The sequence below is a fragment of the Argiope bruennichi genome, chromosome X1 (assembly GCF_947563725.1).
Source record: "Argiope bruennichi chromosome X1, qqArgBrue1.1, whole genome shotgun sequence".
NCBI lineage: Eukaryota > Metazoa > Arthropoda > Arachnida > Araneae > Araneidae > Argiope > Argiope bruennichi.
In genome coordinates, this window is record NC_079162.1 from 24,822,498 (window position 1) to 24,835,757 (window position 13,260).

Genomic DNA, 13,260 nt, shown 5'->3' on the forward strand with positions numbered 1-13,260 from the left:
AATTGCACATATAATACAATGAATGTAGCAATAAGACCACAAAAACATTAGTTTCAAAGATAGAAATAAACCCTTTTATATATTGTACTGCAAGGAATATATTGTAAGAGATTCAAAAGTGTTCTTTTCATCTGCAAGAAATTCGTAAATAGATAAATGCATTGTATTGCACAGTATAAATTCTTAGAAAAGACACATCATCGTGTTTTTGAACATTACTAAAGAATGATATAAAAATCAACAACAAATGAAATTTTAAAATGCTCTGTTATATACATCAAACAGGGAATAAAAATTGACAATATATGCAAGTGAATTTTTCAATAAGTGGCAAAATGGTTGAAAATTGATAAGTGAAAATTTTTAGAATCATAATTAAACCATAGCATGAGACGATCAACATAAAACTATTAAAATATGACTAATAATGCCTTAACAGATACTCAGATACATTTTTCATAATTTAAGTTGCATCACATAAAGCGATTTTTTAATGACGAAATAAGCTACATGCTACGTCAAAATTATAATCAGCACCTTATAGGATCAAATTATGACTAACAAAATGCAAAATCAAATTATGACAAAATTATGCATAGTTACTTGTGGTTAAATGGGCATACTAATTTCATGATAACAAAAAGCATGAGAAATGCCTCCAATTTATAATTGAAGTGAGACCAGCTCTTATTCGAAATAATAGAAAAAAAGTTAGGATTTATGTAAGTAATAATGTAATATTTTTTAAGTATGAAAATATACTATATATGTTTGCGATATCCTTTAATGAATAGTTTTATTTTATTGTTAAACAAAAAGATCTCTTTCATTCCATATTTTTATTTAAAATACAGTTTTATTCAAATAAGAATTAATTTCTTTACAGATTTCAACATAAACAACAGGAGTGATTGAACAGATAATTATTCTTTGTATTTTTTTTAACAACCAACAAATAACAAAACGAAAATAACGACATAAATGATGAAAATAATCTATAAATTTACATAAAATGCAACCACAATGTATATCTTCTAATAATATAAACAATAAAATCATGAATCAGCAACAGTGGTGGGTAAGCTTAATGCTAAGCTATATAATCTTGCAAATATATATCAGAAAATAACTAACAAGTATATAATGAAAATATATAAATTTATATAAAGTAGATGGAATGTTAAAGGTACCACAGTATTGAAAAATGAATGATATTTTAATCTGACGATTTAACTTTCAAGAGATTCAAACGAATGCGCAACTAATTCACCAGGGAAATGCTCTATAAAGCAAATTTAATTAATGCTCAATGCTCTATAAAGCAAAATTAAAGTAAGCAAAAATTACATTCAATATTTCAGTCAAAGCAAAATAAAAAAATACATGTATGCGTGTTATTAAAAATACTACATTTTCCGAATTAGATAACTTTCTCCTTTTTGATACATCTGCAGCTAAAACTAATGAATGGAATGAATCCAAATTTCATGCACAGATTGTGGAAGGCATGGAGAGTTGAATCCCGAAGAAAATATAAAAAATAACAAATGTCGCGATAGAAGAGATTTTGGCACTGTCGGGATGAACCCGGGTCAATGATTAGAATGAACACAAGGAAAATGGATTACATAAAATTTCATTAATGTCCGAGTGATAAGAAAGTATGCATACAGAAATGAATGACTTACAGTCGGGAATTCACAGAGAACAATCTTTTGTTAATTAACATCAGGATCCTTTGGTCTATATACAGCATTTTAAATGTGCTGACCTTCCCTGCGTGCAAGATACAACATCGGCAAAATCCGGTACATTTTTTTTTTCTCTCTGTTTGCAGAAATTATTTCCACATGCATTCCAGAATCTTCACATGAAATTTGTTTCATTCGATTCATTATTTTTAGATGCAGATAGGGTAAAATTATTCTACGGCTACCTTATTCATAAGTTTTAATGAAAAGGCACTTCATTTGTGATGTGCGCTTTTAATATGTTGTTTATGAGTTTTAAACACCTCAAAATAAAATATCAATAAATTGTTTTCTTTGCAGGGATCGTCATGAATGAAACAATCATAGCTGCTTACTCTGTTGTTTCTGAAATATTGAATGGTATTTTAATGATTTATCATCACTATGCTCATCCAGATGCATCTAGCTTGAAAATTACCACACAAATACTGTCTGTCTAACGAGAGAAATAACTCGAAATAAAATCTGCTCATCGGTAATTGTAAAACGCAGGAATAATTCGTTCAGTATTAATGTACTTCAGCGGCAATGTAAATAACAATTTCGTCATATCACTCTATTTACAGTCGACGACAAGTTAAATTGAAGCCACTACAAGAGATTTCGATTGGTTAGATACTGAAAAATGATCTCATACGTATCTAAATTTGCTAAAAAGTGTTTCAAGTTCAATTACTGCATTTATTACTGATAATATAACTTCTATTTCTCCTATCGGTCTTGAAAATTTCCGCTTCCAAGAATTGCCAAATTTACCACTGATTAAAGACTAGTGGCGGTTCGGCCATCAGGGTTACAGATCTGCAGCAATTCCTAAAATTATTCTTAAAGTTTACTTTTTGCTTTTTAACTTGTTTGGTTATTTTTACACATTAAAAATTTTCCAAGATGAATTTTTTCAAAAGGTTTTCACAAGTTTGGCAATTAATGTATATTCGTTTTCTTTTAGTAGAAATCATTCGCCGAAAAAACGCATGGTGTTAATTTTTTAAAAATTAATTTTAAGCTATTTAGTGGTAAAGCTCATTTTTAAGAATTGCATTTGAACTGTATTCTCTTTCTTGTGAAATGTTTTTTGTAGCAGCCCTCATTTCTGAATAGACGAGCTACCACTTTTAGAGATAGCACGTTGCTTGTTTCTTTGACGAGCATACTTATTATAGGGACACCTCTCGTGATCGACAAACAGTATTTCATGAAACTTTATAGCATTCAGAAATTTCAAAAGTGTGATACGCTTTCACGGAATCTATTATTTCTATCACAACAAACCCACTCAAAATGTATATACATGAAATCAAAAATACACAATGATTAACAACTTTCAGAAAATGCTTAAGCTGAATTGGTTGATGCCGAACTTTTAGGTGTAGTGGATCTTGTATTATTGGATGCATGCTTTGTAGAATCATCCGAATGTCTAGAAAATGACTGCTGCTTCACAGAATCCACAGAGTGGCGAGACAGAGAATGAGACTGATTCAAACTGCTCATAGTGCCCATCTGAAAAAGAAAAAAAAAGGTTATTTTCAAAAATATTAATGTATGAAAATGCTGAAATATAAATGCTGAAATGCTTTCTTGAAAAAAAGAAAGTCTAATTAAAGTGGCAGAGTGATTTTAATGTGAAATTAAACTGCACTGATCACTTAGATATTTTTAAAACTGATTAAGGAATAAATAAAGTCCATACGTAATAAATAAAATCTTCACCCATTTTCATAAAAGACACTGTCATATAAGAAATTGAATTAATAAAAAATACAAAGATATTTCACAGTAGACCTATCAGATTCGTACCTCACAACGGCTATTTAACTCTCAGGGTGAAACCATTAAAACAGCACATATTAGAAACTTAAGAAACATTTCTTACCGGGAATTTTTTTAACGCTATACATAATTATTATGCTACTAAAGATTATGGGAAAATGTGTGGCTTCAATGTGAATTCGAAAGATTTTCAACTTTACAACTGTTTGAAACAATATTCTCAGATTATAGATCTTTGGCAAAAAAGTTTAGTTTAGTTTCTTATTTTCTCGAAAAATTTAATATCGGTTTCTTATTACATGGAAATGGAGATATTATCCAGTACGATTTTAGATTGGAGGCCAGATTCAGAATAATATGAGGTACATGAACTTTATAAACATTTGTCATAGGACTGAAATATCTCGGGCTCCTTTTTCAAATACGCAATTTTTGAAAAATTCACAATGCACAATTGCAAAACTTAGATAATTATGTGAAAATGAGATTCATACAACATTTGTATGTATTTTAATACATAAAAAAAAATATTTTCTGTTTAATTAAATACGCGAGTACTTCAATGCAGACTAATCGTATATTCCAGGGAGAATGACTTTGGCATCCCAGACTTTAACAAGAAGATAAAAAGGAAAGCAGCTATTCCGTTAAGAACAAGAAATGAATTGAAAAAGACTCCCAAGGTAAAAATCTTACAGATATCTACAAAGAGAAAAAGTCGGAGCTTCAAATCGTCCAGAAATGGCAATATCTTAAAATGGGGGTGGGGGAGAAAATGTAAAGTTGCATAAGTAACCGGAGCTTCAGTTTCCTGAGTTAGAAGATATTAGCTGCGAATAGTTGTTGATAAGCGAGTACCATAGTAGCACATATATACTGTGCAATATAAAACAATATTCGCAATATTTTATAATATTGTTAAGCATTAAATTATATAATATAATATTTCACAATATTGTATAATATTAAACAACAGGATGTGCTGACTGGGTAAAGAGGTTGTTTGTTTTCAGGTCTGATATTCAAACAGTTTCTCTTGCAATGGCACCACGGTCACATAGAATTCAAAGCCGGGCTGATTGATTCCTTCAGTGATAGAAACTATGGCGCTTTTACATGGAAAAAAACAGAAATATAAGACGTCCTTTGAAATAAACCCTAATACAACTCTCGGAGAATGAGGCTGGGTTTCATTTCGGAAAAACAAGGAAGTATATTATTTTAACGTAAATATTAGTTCAATTTCAGTCCCAATATTGAGCTGGAAATTTTACAGCAACAACGCTGGTGCTTGTTATTTCTCCATTGTGTTGATGTTTCCGGGAAATAAAAATGATTTTTATTTAAAAATTGTTGTTGCAAGAGGTGATTGATAAATGTTTGTCTCAGATCGCCGAAATTAATTTTAACGCAGAAATGTTATGAAGCAAAAAGGATATGGTTTTTGGAATCATCAACGAGGGTGGTACAGAATTACAGCTTAAATAAACAAATAGACATGACACTTACGAAAAAAAAAGTCTCTAAAAGATCCAGAATGTCTGATATACATTCTGGATCAATTTTGAGAGTAGTGAATAGAATACCTTATTAAGCAGTAAAATTTTGAAGTGAATTAAAGGCCCTGATCAACTCACTAAAGATCACACCGGACACAAGGTACATTTCCATTTAATTTAATTTACATTTCAGAAATCAAAAGAATTTTTTAATAATTTTTAATTCTGATTTCAATTAACCAAAATAAATTCGAACTGTAGAAGATATTTTTAACTATATATTCATAGAAAATCCAAGGGACCAAGGAAAAAAATTCCATTTTCCGATGAATTTGATTTTAAAACATTGAAAACAGCCAAGTTACAATGTATAACAAAAATATTCTTGTATCACGTTTATTGATTTATTTAACCCCCAAAGGAAGAATGAAAAAAGAAAAATAGCCATGAAAAAACAATAAAATAATTTTCTAAAAAGAAAAAAACCTTACATTTTCAACTATAAATGAACGTTTACTATATTTTTATATCTGAAAAAATGATAAATATTGATGCAGAATAACAAGCTGGTAGAAATGAACGTGTACCTTTAGCTTAGCCATATCTTCCAGTCTAGTTATATCAGCAAGTTCTTGATAATTCGACATCACAATCAGCCACATAAACACCTAAATAGGAAAGAAAGGTTTAATTTATATAGTAAATCTTTTAAATTAATACCTGATCACTTAATCACAGAAATTAAAATACCAATAAAATTTTAGGAATAATCCATAAAAGTCCAACTACACTGCATTTTACATCAACATAAATTCAATGAAAGATACAATGAATTTGATTTAAATAAAAAAATAAACCATAAGCATTTTTGGAAGGTTTTCTTATCGATGGCAAATTGATATTCAAGAAATTTGTAAATTAATTTTCTAAACGAGGAATTTTAGATAATGTATTATTAATAAAAAGACAGGAAAAGCTCAGTGAGAAGCATATAAATAAAATGAAAAAGATCTTTTAACTTTGTGAATATTGTTACGATTCCATAATGCTAAAAGATATTGAAGTGAATAGACACTCATAGTCATATTTTGCTCGTTTCCCCGCTGGGATATCACGTCATTATTTCTCCAATATGATGGATTACAGGATTAATGTCAGAACGTGAATGAATTGACTGGATTCTCAAAATGTATACAACATAAATTAACAACATCTGCTTAATTTTTTTTTTTAAATTTTGCGCATGAAGTGACAGTTTTTATCAATAAAAACTATTATTTAATTGGGATGAAAGAATTATGTATAAATAAAATTTCAAATTTTGCTAAAATAGTAAAAGATGCAACTTTCTCAAGAGCAATTATTATCTTGATATATAAATAACTATCATAAAGTAATTACATTTATAGAAAAAATAGGTACTTACATTGAAACCAATTAAGAGTATCCAGATTATCAGCATAGCTTGATGATAACCAAAATATAAATCCTGAAATTAATAACAATTATGTTGAAAAATTTATTGCCATATGCGAATGAAATATTGAGAAAAAATGATTCGATAAATTGGGATACATTTCTGAATTACCGTTGTATGCGAGTTTCTAAGTGTCATTAATATCTTAAATAAACTGAAATTAGTATATTGTAAATATATGAATTTAAGCATTTACAGTAAGATAAAAAAAAAGATTACGAATAAACAGATTTCAATATTTAATATTTTTAAAGGAATAAAAGGCAAAGAATTTTCGTTTGAATATCGTCTGAATTTCAGCGATTGTATGCGAAGACATTTGTTCACGTGTGGAATAGTCTGGATCCACTATCTTTCCATCAAAGAGGAAGATTTAGGCAACAGGCTACAGATGTACAAATATCCTTCATCAAACCGTATGTTATTACTCATTAAATAAAAATTCATATTAATTAATTTAATAGTAAGAGTTTCATTCATTAAAAAGAAAACATTAAAGCGATTGAAGAAAAAAAAAAGTTGAATTACTTACATTGACAATGGATCTGTAGAAAATGGCAACCACCCTCCAAATCGTGAAAATTAACATAGAAAGAAGCCATGGCCTAAATTTTCCTTCGAATTCCTACAAAAATTAAATACAAAAATTTGGAATTTCACACTATTCAAAGAATAACATGAAGTCAGTTTTGGAATCCATTGCTTCTCTTACAGAAGGAAAAAGAACGTGACATCACGTGCGAATTGACCTTATGATTTTCCAAAAATTGAGATAAGGGTAATTTTCAAACAAGTTGTTGCGTCTTTTGAAATCGTTATAGTTATTAATGAAATAAATATTTTAAATATGAAATGCCGTAAGAAAAATTCTTACATAAAATGAAATCAGTATTTAAGGAAGATTTTGATTCTAATGGAACAGCATTAGGTGATGATACATTGCCATTTACTTCTAAAATTTAATTGCCTTTTTCATTCGTACATCAAAACGTAATGTCACATTTAAATTCATAAAAATTTTCTCAATATAATTAAAAAAGGGCAAATAAAATGTTTGATTGTATTCTTTATTGGTCAAGTCCCGTGTTATCACAGCCATACGACAAATACCACGTCATTTAACATAACGTGCAAGTGTCATTTAGCATTTAATTACGCGTTATCTTACGCTATGTTGTGATGCCATGAATTTTTTCTCCTGCAACATGAGCGATGGATTCTAGAAATTAAAGAGTGAAATTTTCCGCTATTCATAGAAAAGTTCCTATATCGATATAGTCACTTATTCTCAAGAGTGTAATATTTATTTAAATATACTTTATACTATTTATTTCAATTATTCTATATGGAACATTAAGATCTCTTCTTTTCTCTTAATTCCTTTCTTTCTTCTTTCTTAAATTAAAATCGTATGAGTGTAAATTGTCATAAATACTATCCATAGACTCTTAATCGATTGTTTAAGGTCAAATTTTTAAAAAAAATGAATAAAAAAATTATTATATTCTTTTGGGTTCTTAATGGCCGTGAAAACCAAAATCATGCTTTTTTAATATGCATCCAAACGAATTTTGGAATGAGACAAAATCTATTAAAAATGAAAAATATCTATAAAATGGGTATTTTCTTGGATCGAATCAACAAACGTTTCCCTCTCTTCTTGAAATACAAAATCAGAGCAACACAATGCAATGTAATTATAGATAAATTTTTTTTTAAATTAGCAATCGTAAACATTATAGCAAACGCTCGCTTATCCATATTGATATAATAGTGAGTAGTCTTAAAAATTCATAAATATGAAATAACCAATTTTTTGGAAAGGAGTGGGGTGCATGGAAAAAATACATTAAGGAAATGAAGAAAGAATGTTATAATTTTAAGATAAAATCTTTTAGAAGGAAGAAATTTAATTCTTTATGATTTTCAGTTAGTACTATAATTACGTACATTCTTTCTTTATTTTTAAATGAATGTTGAAGTAAGTTACCAAATTAATTAAAATACTGCAGACATTTCATTCATAAAATCATTAAATTCATGGAACTATTCTGAAGCCTTCACCACTAAATTTTACTCTCAATATCCTTTTATAAGAGAAAAGAGTACTCAAAATATCTGATAATAAGTTCCATTTCTACAGCAGCTCTATACTTGATGCTTTTCGTGAACTGATAATATCGAAATAGTTATACCTAAACTATACATTTTTCATCAAAAACTATGAAATTATTCCTTTGCTTATAATAAAAATGAAACGAACTTTGAACAAATCACAATGACTGTTAAGTCTTTGCAATAAATGGCTGTCCTCAATTAACCACTTCTGTTGCGAATTTGGTATCGGTATTAAAGGTGAGGGTAAATGATAATTCAGATTTTAACTGATTGATGTTCACATTTAGTTCAATTTAAATTAGAGTCGAAATTTGAAGTTAAACAAAGGTTATTTTGTGATGTCCTTCAAGTTGTGAACTGTGATTAGAGGACGAAGACGACACCTGAAGCGGCATTTCTTTTCCGAAATTCCATTCCTACCGACAAAAGGACATTTGATCCTTAACGTGCATTAGGCTTCTATACACGGTAGACAGTTCACCATATCGGGTGTCGTACGCGCTGCCCGTCACATGTACGAGACTAGCGTCATGCAAATTTTCAGAAGGAAATTACACATACTTTTTTTATATTTCCCCGAAATTCAAAAGTAACTAAGCAAGATATGTAGATCAACACCAAAATGAACTTAGCATTCGTGTTTAAAATAAAGTTATAGACATTTCCCACAGAAAAAAAGAACGAAAAATGCGATGCTAATTTTTTTTTCTTTACATATGAAATTAAAGTATACGTTGAACAAATCAAGGTACACCAGGCAAGACAAAATTGCAAGGAACGGTTTTTTTACGGCTGAAAGAGCAGAAAAAATAATGAAGATTCTCTTACAGAAGAATAGCATATCAGTGAAAGTATCCATTTGCTGCATGCCTATAAGAACTGAACTCATTGTTTTCCAAGTCGGAAGAGATGGTTGAATAAGTTACAGGTTATTGAAGTGGAGTCAAAGGGCGAAAACAAATAACGGATACTTTCATTCAATCGTGTAACGAGCAGAGAAAGCAGAACTTGAGTAGGCACTCTTTGGGTTTCATTGAAGCGTTAAGTGCCATATACATGATTAAAGTCAAGCTCTGCTGCTCATTCAGAACAATACGAACCAAAGAATTATCAGCTGTTAAGTTGCTTGAGGGAAAAAATTAGATATCTTTTGAATTGAAATGTATATACATGCCAGACGTTAATTAAACCTCCAGATAGAACCTAACTAAAGAGATTATGTTAATCCTAGCTTATGCTAACTCAGAAGTAGTTCTAAACCTTAAAATACATACGAGATATATATGTTCCATGAAAGAGAATTTAAACACCAATTTGAAAATAGCATTCTAGAGCAGACGGCTGTTGTCCTGCTTAACCAGAGTATTAAAAAAGCAGCTCAAACAATGGATCAAAGCTAAAAGGATAATTAAAATTATTCATATGATGCACCCAGTGTCATTGCGCAAATCACATTTTAAATCTCATTACACTCAGCACTGATACATTTTCTTTTTATAAACTCAAGTTGACGATAAGGATTTCGATAATCGATATTCTATATCATAAAAATACTCAAGATGTCCAAATGAAAGTTACACAAAAAATAATGACTTCTACTGACAAAACCGCATATGATTAGATATAAATCCAGATGGATAGAATTACTTGTAATTCTGTGTAGTTAAATAGAATTCATTCAGAGAAACATTAGTGATTCTTCAGTTATCTAAACTATTGCATTTAATAAAATGCTTACACTGTTTAAAATTGTCCAAATTAAAAATACTTTACTCGTACACAATTATTTGAATGAAAAGCAAGCAAAAATATCAAACAGCAATTTTGTTCAGAGGTTTAATTTCTTCTTTCAATATCTAATAATAGTTTAAATGCTAATACATTATAAAATATAAAGGCTTAGACATATGCAGGACTACTAACTGTGCTTACATTAAAATTCATTTCATAGCAAAAAAAAAACTAGAGTTAGTCAAACCCTTTAATTTTTCTGAAGTTTACATAAGGAGTTTTCTATCAATTTTGAATACCTTTAGCTTAGACACTGCATATTTACAACTAAAATTCATTGAAAGTCTAAAGCACTTTCTAAACATAAGAACACATAACGTAGCTTATGCACAACCATCTTGAGTTGTAACTGACTACAAATGTGGCTAAAATAACGGTAAATTTGATTAAATTTAGTTTAGATACATTAATATCCCGCTTTGAAGCTATACGAGTGTTATTTTGAGAGAGACCTCGTAATTTGTATCATGTCTGGATGACGAAGACACCCGAGCCAATATCCCGTCTCCAAACTTCTACGCCATTATCAGTAGGAGAATTCACGCTGTCTGACTTAAAAAGCAGAAAGCCCACATGCACAGTGAATCTTTAATAAAATCGAGTGTCAACTCTATGACCCTCCAGTCACGTAGTCGACACATTAACATCAGAGCCCCTTAATACCAATAGGTATATAATCGAAATCAGTGAGATGAATCAGATGCATATATCTCGTTTTTAAATAGTTCTCTTCCATTTTTATATAAAATAAAGCCAAAAGCGAATAAATTTTAGAATCTTGTCTAAAAAGTACGTAAAGAAAAGTGAGAGAAATAAAAGATAAGTATGGTAGCATAGGAGTTAAAGACAGTCAGACTTCGTACAGTTGTAGATCAAACTGACTTTGACAGCTTTGACTGATTTCCATTTAGAGTATAAATAAATGAATGGGAAAATCTGAGTGTTTTACATTTCTAAAATAATTTATCGTGCGAATTTATTTTTGAAACAATTTTTTTAAAGTTCCCATATCTCGTTCTGTCTCGGATGAGAAAGGAGACGTCTGAGGGTATGTCTGAAAGAAATAAAAAAAGTGATGTATTGCGAAGTACTGTCATGATGCAACGGCATAGGTGGAAAGTTGAAATGCCTGAACTTTTTAGTTTTCGAAGAACTGGATGAATGTTTTTAAACATTTCAGCAAACAATTCCCCAGCGACTTTTAAACCGTACCCTGGGGAAAACAAAGACATTAATAGTTTCATGAGAATTTGCGTCATTTCACGTGGCTGCAATGAAATGAATATTTTAATTCAGAGCACGTTTGTTTATTTTCAAGTTAATCAATACGTTCAACATAGAATAAATAAAATACTTTTAAAGGTATTCTTTTCTAAAAATATATTTAAAAAAATTATTGTAGGATTCTTTTCGAAAAAAAATTATTATAGGATTCTTTCCTTTAAAAATATTATATACTTCTGAATACTAATACAATATTTTTCTTTCGATATTCGGGAATTAGTTTAAATATGATAAAAAAAAATTGTGGTCTTATACTTCGACCTATTAAGTATTTTTATCATTCTCAATTCTAAAATGCTTCAATGATCATTTATGCGACTCAAAACAGTATAAAATTGTAGAAAATGAAATTTTGTTTAGATAGGAATAAGTGTCAATTAACACGACACAATATTGAAATATTTTTTTTACGATAAACGTTTTTTTCCCTCAAACATAGAATATCTATATGATAAAAGATCTCATCATAATTTCATCATTATCATTCGACATAGCAAATATTTTATAAAAAAAATAACATACACTAATAAGAATATAAATTAAAATAAAATTGTTTTTTGATTTTTTTTAAAACTGAGGTTCTTTTAATATAAGATAACAGAAAAATTTGAATTTGCAAAGTTTTGCAATTTTGGAAATTCAAAGGATTTTAATATAGAAATTGAAGATGACCCACCAAAAATCCGAGTTTATTTGTGTATTTAAGGTTTCATAATCAGTTTTTTTTAAAAATATATATCAAGCTTCACGGAACTTTTTATCAAAGTAAGCATTAATCACGAAAATAGCTATTACTACAAACATGATTTCTACAAACAAGATGAAAAATACTGAAAAGACTAAAGAGCTTCCAAAAATGTTATTTTTATATTATCTTGACAATGCCCATTTGTCTTTATCCCATGCTTTTCCTTTGATAAGATTTATGTTGACAGGAAGAGAATTGAGGTGTGGTAGAGTTATCTTTTCGCCGAAAAGAAAATGTTTTCAGCTGATTTCGAATAAAAAAAATATGATAAAGAAAATAAAGTAGTAACTTTGATGTAAATCCCCTATGTCGACGGCTCTTCGGAACCTGGCATAATCTGATAATTCATTTCGATAGTCCATAATAACATATAGCATAATTTTGCTTTATTTTATTTTTTAAATTGGTATCATGTATCAACTTTTCCTCGTGTCTTGAGATAATTGCTATAAACATTTAATAAATAATTATATCGAATTAAAAATTAAAAGTGAAGTTCCTAAAATTCTAAAAGAATCCTATTCAAGAGATTTTCATTTGAAATTAATCAATAATTTAAAACTTGTATAATTCAAAATTCCTATTTAAAAAAATTTTGCTAAATTAATTTCTTTTCTGTTTATAGTTTATGATTTTCGAAATTTAACTGACATCTTGAAATAAATGAATAAAAGTAAATTTAATAACATTCATGAAATTTCATTAAAAAAATTGCACCAGGTTGATTTGAAGATGGAAAAAAAATTAAAGAAATGTATTTGTATGGCACAAGAGGAATTGATATTGATTTAGAGAGTTAACTTTATTTAAACGTTTAAA

General features: G+C 29.0%; 1 protein-coding gene across 1 annotated transcript in view; it reads right to left on the reverse strand.

Moving 5' to 3' along the window:
- The window catches only part of LOC129958120 (uncharacterized), a 48,848-nt gene continuing 35,588 nt past the window's right edge, over positions 1 to 13,260 (reverse strand). Inside the window, exons 4-7 of the mRNA XM_056070316.1 lie at positions 7,033 to 7,125; positions 6,450 to 6,512; positions 5,611 to 5,691; positions 1 to 3,254 (exon numbers count right to left, since the gene is read on the reverse strand). Of these exons, the coding sequence (XP_055926291.1) occupies positions 3,087 to 3,254; positions 5,611 to 5,691; positions 6,450 to 6,512; positions 7,033 to 7,125 (405 nt within the window). The 3' untranslated portion in view covers positions 1 to 3,086. The remainder of the gene's footprint in view (positions 3,255 to 5,610; positions 5,692 to 6,449; positions 6,513 to 7,032; positions 7,126 to 13,260) is intronic.